General features: G+C 46.3%; 1 protein-coding gene across 2 annotated transcripts; it reads right to left on the bottom strand.

The window, feature by feature from the left end:
* Positions 1–1,292: 1,292 nt before the first annotated feature.
* Positions 1,293–19,652, bottom strand: LOC110499505 (prosaposin). Of its 2 annotated transcripts, XR_016489529.1 has the most exons (15): positions 18,857–19,652; positions 15,074–15,207; positions 14,662–14,736; positions 13,591–13,716; positions 12,417–12,641; positions 11,930–12,073; positions 11,690–11,746; positions 10,410–11,437; positions 9,199–9,345; positions 8,879–8,971; positions 6,698–6,881; positions 6,426–6,589; positions 4,602–4,682; positions 4,311–4,418; positions 1,293–2,821 (listed from the first exon to the last, which is right to left on the bottom strand). XR_016489529.1 is itself a non-coding variant. In XM_036956406.2 (14 exons), the coding sequence occupies exons 1-14, from the start codon at positions 18,888–18,890 to the stop codon at positions 2,786–2,788; spliced, it is 1,608 nt and encodes a 535-aa protein (XP_036812301.1). In that variant the 5' UTR covers positions 18,891–19,652; the 3' UTR covers positions 1,293–2,785. The 2 variants fall into 2 exon arrangements, 1 of the variants encoding a protein (XP_036812301.1); XM_036956406.2 differs by lacking the exon at positions 10,410–11,437.
* Between the last annotated feature and the right edge of the window lie 5,563 nt (positions 19,653–25,215).

Raw genomic sequence — 25,215 nt, 5'->3', positions numbered from 1 at the left:
TATATGTAAACTTCTGACCCACTGGGAATGTGATGAAAGAAATGAAAGCTGAAATAAATAATTCTCTCTACTATTATTCTGACATTTCACATTCTTAAAATTAAGTGGCGATCCTAACTGACCTGAGACAGGTAATTGTTACTAGGATTAAAAGTCAGGAATTGTGAAAAACTGAGTTGAAATGTATTTGGCTAAGGTTTATGTAAACTTCCGACTTCAACTGTACATGTAATAGTGCCAGACATGCACACAAACATATACAGTTGGCATTGCTGTTATGATTTTAGGAGTTAGTCCTGTTTCTTTGTGTATTTTATGTTAGCCGTTTTCCCCAGTCTTTTCCTTTTTTCTCTTAAGTTCATTCTCTTGGTTATTGGTGCATTGGGAGGGGGGGGGGGTGGAATTGTATTTTCCTTCGTGGGGTGGGGGTCTTCGGGGTTGGTGTTTATGTTTTTTTTTTGGTCTGGTGGGAGATGTCTGTCAACGTGCCCTTGAGCAGGGCATTGAACCTGGATGCATCTGTGTGTCGATCTGCTGGATGACGGGTATGAATGATGTAGCTGATGTAGCGGCTTCACTGCAAGTATAATCGTATGATTTGGATATTCAATAATAAGTCCAGTTCAAAACGTCAGCTATATAAAAAGGCCGAGGCTCAACCTATACTTGATACTATACTCCTATAGACAGTAATGTTACGCGTGGGGCCTTTTGAGCAGCAAACACCAATGTGTTCCATGATACTGCAGCAGGACCACGGAAACTTGATTCTCTCCCTACTGGAGCATTGGCACAATACGACATAGGATCTCTGCTGTTAGGAATCTCTGCTTAGCCGGTACACTGAGCTGAAAAGACATCTTCAATTTGGACAAGATAATAAAAGTGTTAGGAATCTCTGCTTTTTCACCACATGAGGATTGTCATCCTGGTTGTGATTAGTATCAGGCTAAAATAAGCAGGCAACACACCCGGTTCTCCCCATGGCATCTACATTCCCTCATTGTAAAAAAATAAATAAATCCAACCATCATTGGTAATTCTGCTCACACTGCCATCTAGTGGTGTCCAGCACTAATTACTCTAGAGGCTATAGGATATGTTTATTCATCCCCCCCCCTCCAAAGTACTGGTAGAGTTAATCATACAATCACATTTTCATTAGCTAAAACAATCTCAGTTCTTACGAAATAGGAAACCAAAACAGGGAAGAACTGCCTGAGCTTGACCAATAAGAAAACAGATTGTGGAAACATTTCACACTAATGAATACCACACATTAGATAACCACGTGGATTTGGGATCATTTTATTTCAGTTAAAATTGACCGATCGATTAGTTTCAGGCTGAACAGCGAGGCCGTCAGCCATTGATTATTGATCACAACAAGCTCTCCATCGTTACATTAGAAACATTGATTAGCATAAACAGGGTGAGGTCAGTCAGCACATTGGTTGGCTGAGTGGGACACTGCAAAACAGGCTTGACGGGGTGGGGGGGGGGCACACGAGCATGTTGCTAGAGATGTCTCCGTCCCACATGGCACCTCGTTCCCTCTATAGTGCACTCCTTTTGACCAGAGGGCATAGGGACCAAGGTGCCATTAGGGGGACAGGGCAGTGAGTCACATTTTAGACCACACCCCTTGGTGCTACAGTGGATTCGTCACCCACGGCAACGGACGAGCCAACAAAAATGTACACAGGTCGTGACTAAAAAAAAAAAAAAAAAAAAAAAAAACTGGCACCTTACTCCCTCTATCAAATGCACTACTTTAGGGACAAAGGTGCCATTTCAGAACCACCCAATTTAATAATAAAACTAAAGTATTCTACACAATTCAACAGTTTCTACAAACTAGAGATTTAAATTTGCTTTAAGGAGATGAGACTTTGTTAAACAGAAAACATCCCAGAAAGGTAAGATATATACCGTCACAGCAAGGGATGGTGGTAGGTAGGGCAACGAGTAGGCTAGAGGCTAGAGGGATGGTGGTAGGTAGGGCAACGAGTAGGCTAGAGGGATGGTGGTAGGTAGGGCAACGAGTAGGCTAGAGGGATGGTGGTAGGTAGGGCAACGAGTAGGCTAGAGGGATGGTGGTAGGTAGGGCAACGAGTAGGCTAGAGGGCAAAAGGTAGGTAGGGCAACGAGTAGGCTAGAGGGCAAAAGGTAGGTAGGGCAACGAGTAGGCTAGAGGGCAAAAGGTAGGTAGGGCAACGAGTAGGCTAGAGGGCAAAAGGTAGGTAGGGCAACGAGTAGGCTAGAGGGCAAAAGGACCCACTAAGACTCAACTGGAAGAATCCAAGCACTCTTTCACACAGACACAGCAGTATTTATCTTCTCGCCCGTCTGCTTCACGTACTTGAAATGGGCCAGTTTCTTGAACTAAGGAAGCAAGCCGTGCTTTTCAGTCCAGGACAAGGCTTAAACATGTGAAAATCGAAATCTTTACACAAACCAGGAATAGTAAAATAATCAGTACAGTATCGCTTTGGAGGTTTGTCCCAGTAACTAAAACAGTCAGGCAGGTAGATTCCCTCTCGAAGCCCCAAAAACCACCTCTTCCCCCACATGAACTGAAAAGGCGTCAACTCCCTCCTCTCAAACCTGCCTGGTAAATTAATTTAGACAAGAGCAAAAAAAAACATTAAATTCCACATGTTTTAAAAAAAAGAAGAAAAGTTTTATTTGATTTAAAAGTTAAGCAGCGCTAGTGTTTCTCCTTAATTTCCTAAAGGGTCCGAACGTTCAGGGAGGTCTTCTTCTCCACTTCTTCTCCTCCACTCTATTCCCACACGTGACGCCTGCAGTGTGCCACCGCCTGGGAGAGGAAAGACCAACAGGTTAGAGACCGCCTTTCCCTACGGAATAGTTCCTCCTTTAGTTTATGCATCTGCTGTGATAATAAATGTTTTAGACAAGAAAAATAAGATCTGGATGAGCAGTGCTTCCCAGCTAATCATAAATTAATAAAAGTTTCAGATAGGCATTTATCAAGGCAACCCTGGAATGAAACATTGATCACTGCTGTGAAGGAAATTATTTTTTTCTTTGTAAAAATCCCCAAAATAACTTCACAGATCTTCATTGTAAAGGGTTTAAACACTGTTTCCCATGCTTGTTCAATGAACCATAAACAATTAATGAACATACACCTGTGGAACGGTTGTTAAGACACTAACAGCTTACAGACGTTAGGCAATTAAAGGTCACAGTTATGAAAACTTAGGACACTAAAGAGGCCTTTCTACTGACTCTGAAAAACACCAAAAGAAAGATGCCCAGGGTCCCTGCTCATCTGCGTGAACGTGCCTTAGGCATGCTGCAAGGAGGCATGACTGCAGATGTGGCCAGGGCAATAAATTGCAATGTCCGTACTGAGACGCTGTTGTAAGGCAGACATCACCGACAACAAAAATCGCAACAAAATCGCCTATGGGCACAAACCCACCGTCTCTGGACCAGACAGGACTGGCAAAAAGTGCTCTTCACTGACGAGTCGCGGTTTTGTCTCACCGGGGGTGATGGTCGGATTCGCGTTTATGGTCGAAGGAATGAGCGTTACACCGAGGCCTGTACGCTGGACCAGGATCGATTTGGAGGTGGAGGGTCCATCATGGTCTGGGGCGGTGTGTCACAGCATCAAGCGGACTGAGCTTGTCGTCATTGCAGGCAATCTCAACGCTGTGCGTTACAGGGAAGATCTCCTCCTCCCTCATGTGGTACCCTTCCTGCAGGCTCATCCTGACATGACCCTCCAGCATGACAATGCCACCAGCCATACTGCTCGTTCTGTGCGTGATTTCCTGCAGACAGGAATGTCAGTATTCTGCCATGGCCAGCGAAGAGCCCGGATCTCAATTCCATTGAGCACGTCTGGGACCTGTTGTATCGGAGGGTGAGGGCTAGGGCCATTCCCCCCAGAAATGTCCGGGAATTTGCAGGTGCCTTGGAAGAGTGGGGTAACATCTCACAGCAAGAACTGGAAAATCTGGTGCAGTCCATGAGGAGGAGATGCACTACAGCACTTAATGCAGCTGGTGGCCACACCAGATACTGACTGTTACTTTTGATTTTGACCCTCCCCCTTTGTTCAGGGACACATTATTCCATTTCTGTTAGTCACATGTCTGTGGAACTTGTTCAGTTTATGTCTCAGTTGTTGAATCTTATGTTCATACAAATATTTACACACGTTAAGTTTGCTGAAAATAAACACAGTTGACAGTGAGACAAAGTTTATTTTTTTGCTGAGTTTGAGACAGCCAGTGAGCACATGAATAGTTCATGTTGCCTGTGTATTGACTCACGTTGCAGCGTTTCGCGGAGTCCATGTCCTTGCACCAGAAGGCGGGTCCCCAGCTACACTGCTCCATACCCAGAAGCCTTTGCACTGCCTCAGGACAGACCCCCAACTTCTGTAACCAGGGACAACCACACAGAGCGCACTGTTAGACAAGCATTCATAACCTTTGATGAATTCAACCAGGCAAGTCCTTTTTTAACCAACTCCGAGACAATAGATGTTATTCTAGAGTGTCCCCCTCATAACTTTACTCATCCCACACCTATATTAAAAGATATTGAATTCCAGTGCTCACCATGCAGACAAAGTCAGGGTCCAACATCTGCAGGAGGAGCTGAACCAGCATGGGCTCATACTGCTCAACCAGCTGGTCACACTGGAGGAGATAGACAGTGGTTAACACCAATGATAGAGAGAGAGATCTATACACACACCCAGTCAAGTTGACACACCTACTCATTACGGGGATTTTTGAGTTTTACATTTTAGAATAATAGTGAAGACATCAAAACTATGAAATCATGTAGTAACCAAAATATTTTATACTTGAGATTCTTCAAAAAGTAGCTACCCTTTGCCTTGATGATAGCTTTGCACTCGTGGCATTCTCTCAACCAGCTTCGTGAGGTAGTCACATGGAATGCATTTCAAATTAACAGGTGAGCCATGTTAAATTCATGTGGAATTTGTTTCCTTCTTAATGCATTTGAGCCAATCAGTTGTGTTGTGACAAGGTAGGGGTGGTATACAGAAGATAGCCCTATTTGGTAAAAGACCAAGTCCATATTATGGCAAGAACAGCTCTAATAAGCAAAGAGAAACAACAGTCCATCATTACTTTAAGACTTGAAGTTCAGTCAATAAGGAACATTTCAAGAACTTTTCTTCAAGTGCTGACGCAAAAACCATCAAGCGCTGTGATGAAACTGGCTCTCATGAGGACCGCCACAAGAAAGGAAGACCCTGAGTTACCTCTGCTGCAGAGGATAAGGTCATTAGTGAACTACAACTCAGAATGCAGCACAAATAAATGCAGTTCAAGACATTAACATCAACTGTTCAGAGACTGTGAATCAGGCCTTCATGGTCAAATTGCTGTGAAGAAACCACTGCTGAAGGACACTAAAACAAGGAGACTCACATGGACCAAGAAACACGAGAAATTGACACTTGACCAGATGAATCTCAAATGAGATTCTTCGTTCCAACCGCTCTTTGTGAGACGCAGAACAGGCTGATCTCTGCACGTGGTTCCCACCGTGAAGCATGGAGGTGGAGGTGTGATGGTGATTTAACTCAAGGAAGACTTAACCAACATGGCTACCATTCTGCAGCGATACACCATCCCATCTGGTTTATGCTTAGTGGGACGATCATTTGTTTTTCAACAGGACAATGACCCAACACACCTCCGGGCTGTGTAAGGGCTATTTGACCAAGAAAGAGTGCTGCATCAGATGACCTGGCCTCCACAATCACCCGACCTCAACCCAATTGAGATGGTTCGGGATGGGTTGGACCGCAGAGTGAAGGAAAAGCAGCCAACAAATGCTCAGCATATGTGGGAACACCTTTGAGACTGTTGGAAAAGCATTCCAGGTGAAGCTGGTTGAGAGAATGCCAAGAGTGTGCAAAGCTGTCATCAAGACCAAGGGTGGTTACTTTGAAGAATAAAATATATTTGAAAGTTGTTACTAAATTATTCCATACGTGTCATTTCAGAGTTTGCCTCCAATATTATTCTTCAATGTAGAAAACAGTAAAAATATAGAAAAACCCTTGTACTGGTAGTGTGTGTGTGTGTACACACACACACACACTAGATGACCGATAGGGGCACTGTGTTGAAGCCACCATGTCTCCATCTTAGAAGCTGTAGAAAACCCTTCATTAAGGCTTTACATTCATGCCAATATGGCCGACTGGTAGCGTCAAAGTATCAGTAATCCAGGGTTTGTTTGTGTGTATATACACACACACAAGCCATTGGATAACACACTGGAGGACAATAGACTATCGTGTCCAGGAAACACTTAACTGACAGATCGATCCCCCCATCGCTGTGACAAGCAGATACAATGGTCTCTTATTTAACCAGGATGGAGTCTCCCCAACTCACCTCGCTCCTCACGGTCTCCGGGACAAAGCTGCAGACTTTCCTGACTGCGTCTTCGATCTGTGCCTCTGTGGCATTCTGTTCCAGGATGCCGTCGATGTACTGCACAGCCACCTTACACACCTCACAGAACCCACCCGCCTCCACCCGGGCCATGTTCAGCACCGCTGAGAGACGGGGACAGAGTTAACTAACTTAATCTGGGCCATGTTCAGAAATGACACTTGCGTCTCGTTGTACCCCACATTCACTTCCTTTTAATGAACACTACTCACGGATGAAGGCGCGGCTGGCGTCCTTGCAGAGCCCCAACACGGTGCAGATCGTCTTCGGGTCGGCCTCCTGCACCAGCAGCTCAATGATGGCCTGGCCGTAGGCCTCAATCAGGTCCTTACACTGAACAGACAGGGAGGAGGGCAGCACAGCGCACACCTTCTCCACAGCACGCACCACATCTTGCTGAGAAGAGAGAGGGAAGGAGAGAGGGAAGGAGAGAGGGAAGGAGAGAGCACAAGGGTGAGACATGAACCCTACCATTTCATTTTACTTTTTTTCCTAATCAACCAATCCTATTCTGGCTCAACCAGTAGAGGACTTGGCCACCACTGGGACTAGTTGCCCCAGGTTCCTGTCTTTCTAGGGAGTCCCCCCGCCCCCCCCAAACAACACATCTGCATTGCTTGTCTTCAGGAGTAGGCCGGGTTTTTAATAAAAGCACTTCATGACAACGACCGTTGGAATAAGGGTTTCTATATAAAATAAATACATTTGATAATTCCGTTCATCTCCTAGTTTAAGTTATTGACTACACACTATTTATATACCGCTGACAGAATTCTGATAAGACAACAGCTTGGCTACCAAAATAGCTAACTAGACACAACGAGGTGTGTCACAGTCAACACTTCCCTCTGCTACAAACATCCTGCCATCTGTCAGAGTGACGTCGGTACAAAGACATTATTACAATAATAACATTGTTATTCCTGCGTGTCAAGGACTAACAAACACTTTGGTTCTGAGGGAAGTTTATGAAGACAAAATAAAAAACATTTAGGGTTGTGAGTGACTCACTTAAAATAAAGCAAATACATTCTGGCTGCACATTGCAGACAATAGTCTCTCCGTTCTGTTTTAGCACCATGGGGACTTTCTTTAAGTCACCTGCTAGGATTACTCTCTAATCGGATAGAAGTCAAAAGTTTTCCTCAAAACTGAAAGATGAGACGGATCCTTCAGATCGGGATATGGTGATCAAATCTCCCCTTTAAATAAGGATGAACATTTTTGTTGTTGTTGCATTGTTCAAAACTCGAAGGAAGGAAGGAAGGCAGAGACTAGCTGAAGAGCAGATCAACAAGTGCCCGGGCTCACAGAAAAATGCATTTGCTGACTTCAAGCACGCAAGTGCCTTGCTCAAGGGCACAACGGCAGTAGGTAGTATACAGGATATTGAATCTGGTAACCCTCTAGCTGCAGCCTAATCCCTGCAGAATTTCCCAGCAGGCAGCTCAGGGGGATTGAACCAGCAAACCTCCAGTTATCAAACCGATCCTGGAGTGTAAGGATTACAGAATCCAGATCATTTAATTTAAAAAAAATGTTTTAAAGTTGCCAAACTGACGAGACGCAAACGGATCAGAGTCATGATCAGCAGCGTCACAGGTCTTCATCATCCAGAATACCAATCAGAGTCATGATCAGCAGCGTCACAGGTCTTCATCATCCAGAATACCAATCAGAGTCATGGTCAGCAGCGTCACAGGTCTTCATCATCCAGAATACCAATCAGAGTCATGGTCAGCAGCGTCACAGGTCTTCATCATCCAGAATACCAATCAGAGTCATGATCAGCAGCGTCACAGGTCTTCGTCATCCAGAATACCAATCAGAGTCATGATCAGCAGCGTCACAGGTCTTCATCATCCAGAATACCAATCAGAGTCATGGTCAGCAGCGTCCCAGGTCTTCATCATCCAGAATACCAATCAGAGTCATGGTCAGCAGCGTCCCAGGTCTTCATCATCCAGAATACCAATCAGAGTCATGATCAGCAGCGTCACAGGTCTTCATCATCCAGAATACCAATCAGAGTCATGATCAGCAGCGTCACAGGTCTTCATCATCCAGAATACCAATCAGAGTCATGATCAGCAGCGTCACAGGTCTTCATCATCCAGAATACCAATCAGAGTCATGATCAGCAGCGTCACAGGTCTTCATCATCCAGAATACCAATCAGAGTCATGATCAGCAGCGTCACAGGTCTTCATCATCCAGAATACCACAAGCACATTTATAATACAGATCTCATAACTATCATTTATTTATTTTTTAAAAACAGTGTCTACTCCGGTTTGAACAGGAAACCCCTCCAGTACTTACACCAGTTTGCACCAGTCAGTGTTCTATAGCAGGTCAATGACTCGTGTGCCACACGGCAGGTAAAAACCTACCTCCGTTTTCTCATCCTGCAGCATGCTCTCCAACTCCTTCATCATGAACTCACACATGGCACATTGAGGGGAGTCACGGGCACGCACCATGTCCTATAGAAGAGACTAGTTAGTATAGCAATACCCAGTACCACATGAGCCAGACAATCGAGCTTCTTGGAAAGAGGAACACCCTTTACAGAAAATGGTCACTGGTGAACAGAGTACCTGCAATGTAACAGTGTCTTTGGCATAACGTGTTCGGTTCATACAAGTTTTCAAATAATCTGTGAGTATACAAACTGGCCAGTATCCTGACTAGTATCAGGAGGTTAACCTACCGTGGCAGGCTTGACAGCCTCCATCTTAGTGGCAGGAACCAGTTTGACAGCGGGGATGGTTTTGGCAGCCACCAGCTTCATCATGGGGACAGAGCTCTTCACATCAGCAGAGCAGAAGCCAGCAAAGGTACAGACATCCTTGGGTTGCTGGGGGGGAGGGGGGGGGAGAGAACGTCAGAATGGACACATTCATACCACAGAGAATACCCTGTTCCATAGGCCACGCTAGCTAGAACCCCTTCCACCAGTCCCCTGTTCCATAGGCCACGCTAGCTAGAACCCCTTCCACCAGTCCCCTGTTCCATAGGCCACGCTAGCTAGAACCCCTTCCACCAGTCCCCTGTTCCATAGGCCACGCTAGCTAGAACCCCTTCCACCAGTCCCCTGTTCCATAGGCCACGCTAGCTAGAACCCCTTCTACCAGTCCCCTGTTCCATAGGCCACGCTAGCTAGAACCCCTTCCACCAGTCCCCTGTTCCATAGGCCACGCTAGCTAGAACCCCTTCTACCAGTCCTAGGCCACGCTAGCTAGAACCCCTTCCACCAGTCCCCTGTTCCATAGGCCACTCTAGAACCCCTTCCACCAGTCCCCTGTTCCATAGGCCACTCTAGAACCCCTTCCACCAGTCCCCTGTTCCATAGGCCACGTTAGCTAGAACCCCTTCCACCAGTCCCCTGTTCCATGGGCCACACTACGTTCTAGAAACAGAGGCATGCATAGGGCAACATGCACCCAGATCAGATGGTTCCAGACACTAATGACGCAATAAGACACTGACAAACATGTTTGTGGCATGAAAAATAAAAAATAAAGTAGCAACAGCGCCATCTGCAGTCCAGCATGAAGACATGCACATCAAATACATTTCTAAAAGAAGACTGACAGCTTGCGACCTAAAATAATATTTACATCCGCCACAACTAAACAGACAAACACAGATGCAGATCTAGAGCAGTGGAGGTGAGTCTGAAGTAAGCAGCACTAATACACAGCCAGTGCAGGAAGCAGATGCTAAAGCTGTGGCCAGACAGATGGGAGTTATCCGTTGACATGTGTTTTTTGGGGGGGGGCGGGGGCAAATCTTCATGAATATGCAACTTGACCTTTCGCCAGAGAATGAATCCATAATACAAATTTTCATCCAAGTCACTGTGTGGCCACAGCCTCAAGGGTGAGAGACTCAAAGCTGAACACAGAGAGAGACACCTACCTGTTCCTAGAGACCAGCAGCAACCAGAAAAACCCCAGAGGGGGGTGGGGGGGGGGAAAGAGAGCAGAAAGGCAAATAAATGGATGGAGGAGGGGATGAGGAGAGGAAAGAATCTGTATATATAATTTATTATTATTATTATTTTTTAAATCAGCAGGCTAGGAGCTGTATGGGCTCAATGTATCTATTGTGCTGAACCAAATCACATGATCCTCCACCCCCCTGTTTCCCTTTCCTGTAACTACATCTCGGCCCAGTAGTGGGAAAAGTTTGCTCTTGCTCCATTTCACCCTGCAGTCTGTTTATTATCGGTCATGTGATATTCAGTGGTGAAGAAAATACCGGTCATACCAGAGTCATTTTCTATTATTAAATGGCTCAAGTAAGTCTCCCAGTAAAATACTACTTGAGTAAAAGTCTAAAAAAAAGTATTTGGTTTTAAATTTACTGAAGAATCAAAAGGCAAAGTAATTGCTAAAAAAAGATATACTTAAGTATGAATCATGAATCACGACATTCCAACACCGTTTACAGACTAAGCATTTGTGTTGTTCTCTGTTTAGTGAGTCCTCCAGATCAGAGGCAGTAGGGATGACCAGGGATGTTCTCTGTTTTAGTGAGTCCTCCAGATCAGAGGCAGTAGAGATGACCAGGGATGTTCTCTGTTTAGTGAGTCCTCCAGATCAGAGGCAGTAGGGATGACCAGGGATGTTCTCTGTTTTAGTGAGTCCTCCAGATCAGAGCCAGTAGGGATGACCAGGGATGTTCTCTGTTTAGTGAGTCCTCCAGATCAGAGGCAGTAGGGATGACCAGGGATGTTCTCTGTTTTAGTGAGTCCTCCAGATCAGAGCCAGTAGGGATGACCAGGGATGTTCTCTGTTTAGTGAGTCCTCCAGATCAGAGGCAGTAGGGATGACCAGGGATGTTCTCTGTTTTAGTGAGTCCTCCAGATCAGAGCCAGTAGGGATGACCAGGGATGCTCTCTTGATAAGTGTGCGAATCAGAACATTTTACTGTCCTGCTAAGCACTGTTGGGTGAATGGAGTAAAAAGTACATTTCCTTCTCTACATTCCTAAAGAAAATAAAAGTCTTCAAATATATAAATAGTAAAGTCAAATACAGATACCGCCAAAAAAAACACTAGTAATATTATGCAGATCTCCCGGCTAAATGAGGCCTAGTTATTAGTGCTAACTGTGGAACGTAACAGATCTCCCGGCTAAATGAGGCCTAGTTATTAGTGCTAACTGTGGAACGTAACAGTAGAAGAGTTACTCACCATGGACATCAGCTGCTGGACGATTAGAGGGGCATACTGGCTGACGTACTGCTTGCACTGAAACAAGAGGACAGGAAGTGGTACAACAAACGTGCTCTGCTAGCATCACAGATTAAAAGTAATGGGGGGGCGGGGGGTTGTATTTTGCTGTGCCCCTTGTTATAGAAACCAGTCCTCTAACCGGGTCAGAGACCACACTGGTTCTGGATCTGCAACTAACTAGATAACAAGGCCTCTCACCAGGTCAGAGATACCAGGCCCCAGCAGGTCACACTGGTCCTGGATCTGCTCGATCAGAGAGTTGACAAAAGTAGAGTTGCTCTTCGCCTCCTCCTGAGTGTCTGTGATGAACTTCACACAGTCCTCACACACGTCTCCAGACTCCTACAAGGAGACAGAAAACATTCACTAGGGAAATAAGGAATAGCAGTTACATCAACACGCACCCCAGTATGAATCAGTAGTAGTTTAAAGTTGCTACTGTGTTAGTGTTCAGTAGGGGGGAAATGTTTTGAAAACAGGGATGTACAGACAGAAATTGTCCAATGACAAAAACAGATTTCAGTTTCCTGTTGCGAAACAATTTGGTACTTTGTGCCCTACTGAACACAACCCAGATGCATCTAGATTTAGTATAATAGGAAGTCAAAGGCAGAATCACATGTTTCTCTCTCTCTCCCCCCCCCCCCCCAAGCCCTTTTAGGCACACAAGAACATGACCATGTACCTGTGCCGCGGCAGGTTCCTGCTTGGTGTTATCCTGCGCCTGAGGGTAGAGGAGCCCAGGGACGTTGAGGAGGAAGGGGGCGACCCTCTGGGCTAGGTCTACCTGGGGGATCTCATTGGACGTGAGCTGGGGGATCTCATTGGACATGAGCTTAGCCAGCCTGGCCAGAGCTGCCTGCTGGGAGTCACACAGCCCCATGGCACCACAAGCCACCTGAGGATCCTCCTGGGAAACAACAATCACCGTCCACTTTAGGTCAACAACGAGCTGCATCTCACTACACAGCATAAATAGACCCCTGGATCCTCACACTGCTACTGAGGGGGATGACGGCTCATAATAAAATGGTATCAAACATAGAAACTATGCATTTGATGCCTTTCAATTGGTTTTATTTCCAGCCATTATCGTGAGCCCATCCGCTCCAATTAAGGTGTAACCAACCTTCTGTGACAAAACAATTTAACTCCGGGTCAGTTGTCCCACTCCAGACCCAGAATAGGCCAACTCCTACATTAAAAAACAATCTACACTGAAAGGGTGTTTGTCCAGGAACTATCGATATGTATTGTTGTCCATCTGGTGCTGAAGCCATGGCAGGTTGAACTGAGAGGGATGAGGCCTTTTGGCCCGTTAGTCACAGGAAGCAGTCGAGGCCCACAAAGAACCGTCTGTCTGTGTGACCAGAGATCCAGCCAGCATCCTAAATGCCTCTCATTCAACTAGTCCCCCAGCCCACACAGACACTCTACTGTGTGGCCCCTTGAGTTTACAAACAGAGTCTGATAAGGAGAGAGTAATACATTTACTTTTCTACAGAGAGAGATCAACTCTGAATGCAAATCTAATGCCTAAGATGGCCCCTATGAAAGGCTAAAATCCATTAAGTGCATAGGATTGCATAGTGGGTCAATGCTGCATAGCGGGCCACAAGGTTGCTCTACCTCAGTCAAAACGTGAACCTTTATCCCACTCTAATTCATTCAGTAACAGATCTCTGTCCACGGACCAGACTGTATTAAAGTCATTTGAGAAGACGATATGGTAGACCCAGACATTCAGTCCACTTTTACACATCAGTTCAGCTGTCTACCATCTTAACACTAATAAGCATTAAAAATCACCACTTCATTCTTTATTTAACTAATGTTATTATATGGTGTTTGGTACGTACCAGTTCTCCAGTGATGATACCCATAAGGATAGGGTAGTAGCTGTCTACCAGCTCCTTACACTCTGCAGACAGATTCTTGTCAGGAACCAAGGCACAGGCCTTCTCCAGGTAGCCCAGGATCTCGCCCTGGAAACACACAGATCTCAGAGCCTCAGGAGACGTTGTTGTTGTTGTTGTCTGGCCTAACGTCTCCTCTGGGAGAACAACTACGACACCCTACTCAGAGGACTGTTGTGAACAATGGTAGCTATGGCCGGGGTATCTTACGAACTGGAAAACGGTTCTGGCATAAATGCACCGATAGTTTACGCTGGTTGGAAGAATGGTCAAATAAAAACAGATTAGTCAGTTAACAACAAATTCTTATAAACAATGACGACCTACCAGGGAACAGTGGGTTAAACTGCCTTGTTCAGGGGAACAGTGGGTTAAATTGCCTTGTTCAGGGGGCAGAACGACAGATGTTTGTTTACCTTGTCAGCTCTGGGATTTGATCCAACCACCAGGCTACCCCGCCTCCAACCACCAGGCTACCCCGCCTCCCACCACCAGGCTACCCCGCCTCCCACCACCAGGCTACCCCGCCTCCCACCACCAGGCTACCCCGCCTCCCACCACCAGGCTACCCCGCCTCCCACCACCAGGCTACCCCGCCTCCCACCACCAGGCTACCCCGCCTCCCACCACCAGGCTACCCCGCCTCCCACCACCAGGCTACCCCGCCTCCCACCACCAGGCTACCCCGCCTCCAACCACCAGGCTACCCCGCCTCCAACCACCAGGCTACCCCGCCTCCAACCACCAGGCTACCCCGCCTCCAACCACCAGGCTACCCCGCCTCCAACCACCAGGCTACCCCGCCTCCAACCACCAGGCTACCCCGCCTCCAACCACCAGGCTACCCCGCCTCCAACCACCAGGCTACCCCGCCTCCAACCACCAGGCTACCCCGCCTCCAACCACCAGGCTACCCCGCCTCCAACCACCAGGCTACCCCGCCTCCCATGGTAGAGCATGAATTTGTTTTCAGCGGCAAAAGTTGTGGAACAATCTTCATCCCCCATGACGCACCTCAGTAGCGTTGTCTTTCAGCAGCTGGTCCACCACAATCAACACCTCCTTACACAGGTCACACGGCACAGATTTCTGAAACGGAAGGAGGGGGAGATGATTAGAGTAACAAAACCCCAAGGCCAGGTTAAACAATGCCCACCTGTTGAGCCATTTACACAGTGAAAGACAAGGGCTTAGAGCAGCATTTACCCAAACTCTGTCGTCGTCCCCCCTGGGTGCACCAACGTTACCAAAACTGTCCTGCTCCCCCCCGGGTGCACCCTGGGGGAGGGGCCCAGGACAAAGCTTGGGTAACGGTGGTGCACGCTGGGGGAGGGGCCCAGGACAAAGCTTGGGTAACGTTGGTCAAGACCTTCTCTGCTCCTTCAGTAGCCAATAACTTGCTAGATACAGCAGGCTAGAATCTCACCATCTGGGGTTGGTTCCATACGTTCTGTTGGCAGTGGACCACGGCGCCACAGATAGAGGCAGTCTTCACATTGTGGCACCAGTAGGGAGGACCACGGGCACACTGTTCAGTACCCAACAGAGGGGTGGCAACGGCTATGAGGACAGAAAAAAAAAATCTAGCTGTTTATTTCAACGCATACCCATCTAACCACACTGTTGTCAGTGTGTTACACAATACTAGAAAAGTCACTGCCCCATTCTAGAATAAAACTGGGTCACATTTGACACATTGTCACTTAGCTCTTATCCAGAGTGACTTACAGTAGGCAACGAGAGCATAGATTTCCGTCCCGGTCCCCCGTGGGAATTGAACCCACAACCCTAGTGTAGGAAGCACCATGCTCTACAAGCTGAGCAAGTCATTTGTTTAGAAGTAAAACCTACAGTAAAACGGCAATAAACCTCAATGAATTTAGCCTTCACTGCTATAGGGGGAAAAAAACAGCAAAACAGTCTAAATAAATCCTAAGGAATAAGGTCTTGAAGTGTCCTATAGCTAGGAGACAAAGATCAAATATATTTTTAGCACATATTTACACCTTTTGTGTGTGTGTGTATGTGTGTGTGTGTGTGTGTGGGGGGGGGGGGGGTTACCTTAAGAAAACATCCATAAAAACAGTTTAAACCAGTAGCAGGTGACTTTCAGACAAGTCCTGTAACAACTTGGGGTTGTAGAAAAACAAAAAGTCACCTCTGTGCATAGAGTGGTCAAATTATTTTGCATAAGGGCGTCCCGAGTGGTGCAGCGGTCTAAAGCACTGCATCGTAAGGGCTCGGGGCGTCACAACAGCCCCGGGTTCTGTTGTCAAATAAACCAGCACCGTGATAGATGGTTAATCATGTGACAACAATTTCAGCAGACAATGACACAGATCACCTAGTGCTGCTGGAGCAATAGTCTACATACTGAGGCTGGACCCGTATTGAGTGGGTCATTGTGATAACAGCCTAAAGATAGATTGTAGATAGGACACAGCATGTGTTTAGTGAGCACAAAACATTCAGAAAGGGGGGGGGGGGCACTATCTGTACTTGTCCAATGAGAAACGCTAATTTTCCGTTGCAAAACCTTATCTACAGTACACCCTAGGAATCTAAGGCATTAGGAAACACGACTGAAACACTCCGTCATGTTCACATGATGATAATACCCACCCACCCACCCCTCCCTCTTCTCCTCAGCGGTCAGGTCACATGACTAGGCAGATAAAAACAAGCCATTGCTCAATATGATGTAATGGGCCTAGGCATCACAAGGACATGTTTCAGCGTTGTCGAACTCCCCAAAGAGCAAAGTCTTTAAGCTACAGTTTCAGTGAGTCAGCATAGATAACGTATAATTAAACAATAAGGCCCAATGGGTATGGTATATAAAACCCTACCCCCCCTGACAGCAGGCCTACTGAATAGCCTATGATGAACATCTTGTCTACAGAGCAAGAATGACTCCTAATGACGTAGGAGTGTCAAATCGCTATTCTCATAGTGAATGGAATTGTTGTGCTGTTAGCTTTGCAAACTGGGTGCTCTAAAACATTTCCCCAAAAACCAAAGGGGAACGAACACAAGAGCAGATGTATTGCAGAAATGGAAAATATGAGTAAGCATGTGACAAAAACAATTTAATGCTTAGTAAACAGGTGTAGATCAACACTAAAATGCTTACTTATGGGCCATTGTAATAAAGACCTTGTTCTTCTGACTTGCCCAGTTAAATTAAGGTTAAAAAAATATATATACACACACACGTGGTACCAGGATTAAATCAATGTGTAGGGGTCAAGGTAATTGAGGTAGCTATGTACATATAGGTCAGGATAAAGTGAGGAGGCAACAGGATATATAAACAGTAGCAGCAGAGGAGTCATAAGAGTTCCTGCAACAACAACAACAAAAGGGTCAACGCAGATAGAGGCTGAAGAGTAATCATATAACTGGCCGTGTCGTAAAGATAAGTGGATCGTCTACTAGACGGTCTTTATGTCAGTGTGATCCAATTCCAAAATACAACACAAGGAGTCAAGGAGGAAGAAGCTAGAAAAAGGATTAGCCATCGTCACACACAGCAACAATAAGCAACTCTCGATCTACTGACCAAACCAGGACGGACACAAAATGGAACTAGCTTGTGCACGTTTATTACAACAAAGCCCTTGTAACAATACTAGCCTATAGGCCTATACGGAAGTGAGTTTTGCTTCTCTAGAACCCAGTTTGTGTAAGGGGTTCTATAGGGGACGTGACAGACTGCATGATTGATTTATTGAATGTGTTCGGCAGTAATCAGCAAAAAAAAAAAAGACTCAAAGCGCTGGGCGATTAGTGCTTTTCTAGGTCAGACTGGTTTGATTTAAAAAAGAATAATAAGTGTAACAGTTTCGATTTCTTTGAACTTTAAATGCATTATGCAATAATGACCAATTGGAGCTTTTTCATGGAAATTCCAAAACCAAGGTTAATGAACATTCAAATGACAAAACATAGAAAATATTCCATTAGCTAGCCGGTCCACATTGGGTAGACATCAATAGAACAGTACATTAGACGGAGAGCATCCTGGCCCGTTACAGCACCGCCTGGTGTGGCAACTGGTCAGGCATCTGACCAGAGGGTCATGCATATTATTTAGTAATAAAAATTTAAAAAAAACTATATTTCTTGAACTGGATAGTTGGTTAAGGGCTTTGTAGGTAAGCAGTTCACTAAGGTCTATCTATACCTGTTGTATTCAGCGCATGTGACAAATACAATTAGATAGGACTGCATTTGTTTAGATGATAAACCCACCTTTTTCCACACACCTGTTCAAAACTGTTTCAGTTGTGGATGGATTACATCAAGAGTAGACCCTAGTCTTGTAAATGATTCTATTTTCTCTGCATTGTTGGGAACGGCCCGTAAGTACTGTTAGCACAAGATATAAATAAAAGACGGTGAATAGGAGAGCAAGTTAGAGGGAGTGTGATTGTGTAAGACAACAGAATCACACTTTGGTTTTTCCCATAAAGAATATGTGCATAAGAAAAGTGCAGACTCACTGTACACTTATGTTTGTTTACATAAATGGTGATATAACAGTTGTGCCATCCCTGCCATTTACCTGCGCAAACGGGTGTTAATGATTTAGTTATTTTCTAAAACAGGTTAGGTGAAAAGGAAAAACATTTGGCAGGGCTAGCTACTCTGCTTAGATAGCTAATGCGTCACACCAATGTCTGAGCTATAAAAATCTAAATAAAGTAGCTATCATGAGTTGCTTTGATATTATATATCGTGGCTTTATTTTTATTTTTTAAATTACTTTAACATTGTGTCCTTTGGCTAAAAGTTAAATCAACCGGACCACAGCTAACCTTGCCAGAGTACCTTGCTGGCTAATAACTCCCTGGTCAAATATCTAGTTAGTTAGCTATAGCAGCTAACAGGAAGTTACCTAACAGTACACTAGGTTACAGTGAAGTTAGCTCCGATTCATAACGTAGAAATAAGACAAGTTATCTAGTACAATTATCTAGTTACACATCTTGAATGTTCAGAAAGTGACGTTTTTGATCATTGGACGAAAATGTATTTAACCGTTGGTTGCTACAGTAACGTTAGCTAGTTAGCTGGCTAAGCTAACCTCGATACGTATTCTCTATACTACATATTTATCTATGATACAACAACAACAAAAAAATACAACTATGTACCTAGTTAACGTTACACTAATCAAGTCGTTTACCAATGTGTATCGTATTACCTGCGGAGATGAAAAACAAAGCGAGGTACAGCATGACTGCGCTGTTTATGTCCGGTTGAAAGCTGTTCTTGTTCTGGCGACTGTGTGAATTTGAATGGCGACTGTTCGGTTTTGAGCACTGCAATGCAGGGTGGAGGAGGAGGAGGAGCCTGTCCAGGGTCTGAGCACTGCACTGCAGGGTGGAGGAGGAGTAGGAGGAGCCTGTCCAGGGTCTGAGCACTGCACTGCAGGGTGGAGGAGGAGTAGGAGGAGCCTGTCCAGGGTCTGATCACTGCAATGCAGGGTGGAGGAGGAGGAGGAGCCTGTCCAGGGTCTGAGGACTGCACTGCAGGGTGGAGGAGGAGTAGGAGGAGCCTGTCCAGGGTCTGAGCACTGCACTGCAGGGTGGAGGAGGAGTAGGAGGAGCCTGTCCAGGGTCTGAGCACTGCACTGCAGGGTGGAGGAGGAGTAGGAGGAGCCTGTCCAGGGTCTGATCACTGCAATGCAGGGTGGAGGAGGAGGAGGAGCCTGTCCAGGGTCTGAGCACTGCACTGCAGGGTGGAGGAGGAGTAGGAGGAGCCTGTCCAGGGTCTGAGCACTGCACTGCAGGGTGGAGGAGGAGGAGGAGGAGCCTGTCCAGGGTCTGATCACTGCAATGCAGGGTGGAGGAGTAGTAGGAGGAGCCTGTCCAGGGTCTGAGCACTGCACTGCAGGGTGGAGGAGGAGGAGGAGCCTGTCCAGGGTCTGAGCACTGCAATGCAGGGTGGAGGAGGAGGAGGAGGAGCCTGTCCAGGGTCTGAGCAATGCAATGCAGGGTGGAGGAGGAGTAGGAGGAACCTGTCCAGGGTCTGAGCACTGCAATGCTGGGTGGAGGAGGAGGAGGAGCCTGTCCAGGGTCTGAGCACTGCACTGTAGGGTGGAGGAGGAGCCTGTCCAGGGTCTGAGCACTGCACTACAGGGTGGAGGAGGAGGGGCCTGTCCAGGGTCTGAGCACTGCACTACAGGGTGGAGGAGGAGCCTGTCCAGAGTCTGAGCACTGCACTACAGGGTGGAGGAGGAGGAGGAGCCTGTCCAGGGTCTGAGCACTGCAATGCAGGGTGGAGGAGGAGTAGGAGGAGCCTGTCCAGGGTCTGAGCAGTGCAATGCAGGGTGGAGGAGGAGGGGCCTGTCCAGGGTCTGAGCACTGCACTACAGGGTGGAGGAGGAGCCTGTCCAGAGTCTGAGCACTGCACTACAGGGTGGAGTGGGAGGGCTGCACTGGGTTTATAGCATGCCTCATAGTCAGGTGACTTCTGAGCCCGGACATGTGACGGTCTTGTCTGGGTCTATTTGATTGATCAGCGTTTACCTCAACAAATAAACATGTACTGTTCTCTTTTTTTTTTTGCCTTTGAAAAAATAGTTAGTAGATCACTATGTAAGGTATCATTATTGTAGTTATATGTAGACAAACATAGCCTACTCATTATTCACCCCCCCCCCCCCCCCCCCCACACACACACACACACACACACACACACACACACACACGACTAAAAAGGTCGCAGTTGTAAATGAGAACTTGTTCTCAACTGGCCTACCCGGTTAAATTAAGTTGAAATAAAAAATCAATCAAAAGGCTATAAGGTCTTTATTTCTCCACACATTGCCTGGATTGATACAAATTAGTAGCCTATGATAATTAAGAGTGCAATTAAAGCACATGATAAGATCACCGAGTCCTGTGGGTGATCACTGTATTCAAATATTTAACTGATCTAATGAAACTTGATTTGATTTCTACTGAGTGTTGGTACTCAATTTAGTGAATTTACATGCAAATAATCCAATTTTAACATACAGAGGAGTTTAGTTTAATCTTTGCATAGCCTTCCCCATCCTCTCCCCAGGGAATATGTAGGCCTACTACTGTAATGTATTTCTCCAAGGCTCTACATTTATTTTATGTGATTACGTTTTACAGGATGGATTGTGAGAGAGAGAACAGACACATTTCCTCAAATACAGTGCCTTGCGAAAGTATTCGGCCCCCTTGAACTTTGCGACCTTTTGCCACATTTCAGGCTTCAAACATAAAGATATAAAACTGTATTTTTTTGTGAAGAATCAACAACAAGTGGGACACAATCATGAAGTGGAACGACATTTATTGGATATTTCAAACTTTTTTAACAAATCAAAAACTGAACAATTGGGCGTGCAAAATTATTCAGCCCCCTTAAGTTAATACTTTGTAGCGCCACCTTTTGCTGCGATTACAGCTGTAAGTCGCTTGGGGTATGTCTCTATCAGTTTTGCACATCGAGAGACTGAATTTTTTTCCCATTCCTCCTTGCAAAACAGCTCGAGCTCAGTGAGGTTGGATGGAGAGCATTTGTGAACAGCAGTTTTCAGTTCTTTCCACAGATTCTCGATTGGATTCAGGTCTGGACTTTGACTTGGCCATTCTAACACCTGGATATGTTTATTTTTGAACCATTCCATTGTAGATTTTGCTTTATGTTTTGGATCATTGTCTTGTTGGAAGACAAATCTCCGTCCCAGTCTCAGGTCTTTTGCAGACTCCATCAGGTTTTCTTCCAGAATGGTCCTGTATTTGGCTCCATCCATCTTCCCATCAATTTTAACTATCTTCCTGTCCCTGCTGAAGAAAAGCAGGCCCAAACCATGATGCTGCCACCACCATGTTTGACAGTGGGGATGGTGTGTTCAGCTGTGTTGCTTTTACGCCAAACATAACGTTTTGCATTGTTGCCAAAAAGTTCAATTTTGGTTTCATCTGACCAGAGCACCTTCTTCCACATGTTTGGTGTGTCTCCCAGGTGGCTTGTGGCAAACTTTAAACGACACTTTTTATGGATATCTTTAAGAAATGGCTTTCTTCTTGCCACTCTTCCATAAAGGACAGATTTGTGTAATATACGACTGATTGTTGTCCTATGGACAGAGTCTCCCACCTCAGCTGTAGATCTCTGCAGTTCATCCAGAGTGATCATGGGCCTCTTGGCTGCATCTCTGAACAGTCTTCTCCTTGTATGTGCTGAAAGTTTAGAGGGACGGCCAGGTCTTGATAGATTTGCAGTGTTCTGATACTCCTTCCATTTCAATATTATCGCTTGCACAGTGCTCCTTGGGATGTTTAAAGCTTGGGAAATCTTTTTGTATCCAAATCCGGCTTTAAACCTCTTCACAACAGTATCTCGGACCTGCCTGGTGTGTTCCTTGTTCTTCATGATGCTCTCTGCGCTTTTAACGGACCTCTGAGACTATCACAGTGCAGGTGCATTTATACGGAGACTTGATTACACACAGGTGGATTGTATTTATCATCATTAGTCATTTAGGTCAACATTGGATCATTCAGAGATCCTCACTGAACTTCTGGAGAGAGTTTGCTGCACTGAAAGTAAAGGGGCTGAATAATTTTGCACGCCCAATTTTTCAGTTTTTGATTTGTTAAAAAAGTTTGAAATATCCAATAAATGTCGTTCCACTTCATGATTGTGTCCCACTTGTTGTTGATTCTTCACAAAAAAATACAGTTTTATATCTTTATGTTTGAAGCCTGAAATGTGGCAAAAGGTCGCAAAGTTCAAGGGGGCCGAATACTTTCGCAAGGCACTGTATAAGCCTACATCTGCTGACTGGGTGGTGTAAGCCTACATCTGCGTGCAGACTGGGTGTTGTAAGCCTACATCTGCGTGCTGACTGGGTGGTGTAAGCCTACATCTGCGTGCAGACTGGGTGTTGTAAGCCTACATCTGCGTGCTGACTGGGTGGTGTAAGCCTACATCTGTGTGCAGACTGGGTGGTGTAAGCCTACATCTGCATGCTGACTGGGTGGTGTAAGCCTACATCTGTGTGCAGACTGGGTGGTGTAAGCCTACATCTGCATGCAGACTGGGTGGTGTAAGCCTACATCTGCGTGCTGACTGGGTGGTGTAAGCCTACATCTGTGTGCAGACTGGGTGGTGTAAGCCTACATCTGCATGCTGACTGGGTGGTGTAAGCCTACATCTGCATGCAGACTGGGTGGTGTAAGCCTACATCTGTGTGCAGACTGGGTGGTGTAAGCCTACATCTGTGTGCAGACTGGGTGGTGTAAGCCTACATCTGCGTGCAGACTGGGTGTTGTAAGCCTACATCTGCGTGCTGACTGGGTGGTGTAAGCCTACATCTGTGTGCAGACTGGGTGGTGTAAGCCTACATCTGCATGCAGACCGGGTGGTGTAAGCCTACATCTGTGTGCAGACTGGGTAGTGTAAGCCTACATCTGTGTGCAGACTGGGTGGTGTAAGCCTACATCTGCATGCAGACTGGGTGGTGTAAGCCTACATCTGCGTGCTGACTGTGTGGTGTAAGCCTACATCTGCGTGCAGACTGGGTGTTGTAAACCTACATCTGCGTGCTGACTGGGTGGTGTAAGCCTACATCTGCGTGCAGACTGGGTGTTGTAAGCCTACATCTGCGTGCTGACTGGGTGGTGTAAGCCTACATCTGTGTGCAGACTGGGTGGTGTAAGCCTACATCTGCATGCTGACTGGGTGGTGTAAGCCTACATCTGTGTGCAGACTGGGTGGTGTAAGCCTACATCTGCATGCAGACTGGGTGGTGTAAGCCTACATCTGCGTGCTGACTGGGTGGTGTAAGCCTACATCTGTGTGCAGACTGGGTGGTGTAAGCCTACATCTGCATGCTGACTGGGTGGTGTAAGCCTACATCTGCATGCAGACTGGGTGGTGTAAGCCTACATCTGTGTGCAGACTGGGTGGTGTAAGCCTACATCTGTGTGCAGACTGGGTGGTGTAAGCCTACATCTGCGTGCAGACTGGGTGTTGTAAGCCTACATCTGCGTGCTGACTGGGTGGTGTAAGCCTACATCTGTGTGCAGACTGGGTGGTGTAAGCCTACATCTGCATGCAGACCGGGTGGTGTAAGCCTACATCTGTGTGCAGACTGGGTAGTGTAAGCCTACATCTGTGTGCAGACTGGGTGGTGTAAGCCTACATCTGCATGCAGACTGGGTGGTGTAAGCCTACATCTGCGTGCAGACTGGGTGGTGTAAGCCTACATCTGTGTGCAGACTGGGTAGTGTAAGCCTACATCTGCGTGCAGACTGGGTGGTGTAAGCCTACATCTGCATGCTGACTGGGTGGTGTAAGCCTACATCTGTGTGCAGACTGGGTGGTGTAAGCCTACATCTGCATGCTGACTGAGTGGTGTAAGCCTACATCTGTGTGCAGACTGGGTGGTGTAAGCCTACATCTGCATGCTGACTGGGTGGTGTAAGCCTACATCTGTGTGCAGACTGGGTGGTGTAAGCCTACATCTGCGTGCAGACTGGGTGGTGTAAGCCTACATCTGCATGCTGACTGGGTGGTGTAAGCCTACATCTGTGTGCAGACTGGGTGGTGTAAGCCTACATCTGTGTGCAGACTGGGTGGTGTAAGCCTACATCTGTGTGCAGACTGGGTGGTGTAAGCCTACATCTGCGTGCAGACTGGGTGCTGTAAGCCTACATCTGTGTGCAGACTGGGTGGTGTAAGCCTACATCTGCGTGCAGACCGGGTGGTGTAAGCCTACATCTGCATGCAGACTGGGTGGTGTAAGCCTACATCTGCATGCTGACTGGGTGGTGTAAGCCTACATCTGCATGCAGACTGGGTGGTGTAAGCCTACATCTGCATGCAGACTGGGTGGTGTAAGCCTACATCTGCGTGCAGACTGGGTGGTGTAAGCCTACATCTGCGTGCTGACTGGGTGGTGTAAGCCTACATCTGCGTGCAGACTGGGTGGTGTAAGCCTACTTCTATGCGTAATCAGGTGCACATCCTTACTCAACGTTGACAGGAGCGCTCCAAATAAAACGCAATTAATATTGACCAGGAATGGTCTTGTTTTGATTCATTGTATTTCTGAAGAACAGAGGAAAAGATTGCAGTGAGCCTCAAAAGAATCCGGACAACAGAAGTTTTCTGTTTTGAACTTTGGAGTAGAGCACCAGTCAAAGGAGTCATCTCAGGGGTAACGACAGATGTTCAGGTTGAATCCCTGACGAGAATTCCTGGTGTGATTAGTGCCCGGCGTCTGACCCCGCTTGGTGAATGGAGAAAAAAGATAAATAGCAAATACCTACATATGTGAACCTTGGTTAGGTAAGATACGCTGTAAGAGCTTTCGTCCCCAAACTATTACAGTGTAAGAATTGTAAAGGATTTGTCCATGTAACAAGTGTGTGCAGACAGACGGAGTATAATTGAAGAACGGTGTGTAGAAGGACGACAGTGTGGCAATTTTGGTGTGGATCATGATCCCGAGTTCCTGGAGTGCCCTGTAACAGTAAAGGAGATTGAGGTGGCAGAAGTTAGAGCGATGAATCA

This window comes from Oncorhynchus mykiss, chromosome 20 (assembly GCF_057628025.1).
Source record: "Oncorhynchus mykiss isolate SJ-2025 chromosome 20, ASM5762802v1, whole genome shotgun sequence".
Taxonomy (NCBI): Eukaryota; Metazoa; Chordata; class Actinopteri; order Salmoniformes; family Salmonidae; genus Oncorhynchus; species Oncorhynchus mykiss.
This window is presented reverse-complemented; position numbering and strand designations above follow the sequence as displayed.

Excerpts from the sequence above, each read along its gene's own strand:
- LOC110499505 (XM_036956406.2), bottom strand. The coding sequence starts at position 18,890 with ATGCTGTACCTCGCTTTGTTTTTCATCTCCGCAG. Across the intron at positions 12,074-12,416 it reads AGGAACCTGCCGCGGCACAG|GAGTCTGGAGACGTGTGTGA; the intron begins GTACATGGTCAT and ends GTCTCCTTGTAG. Across the intron at positions 6,590-6,697 it reads CGCCAGCCGCGCCTTCATCC|CGGTGCTGAACATGGCCCGG; the intron begins GTGAGTAGTGTT and ends CCCGTCTCTCAG.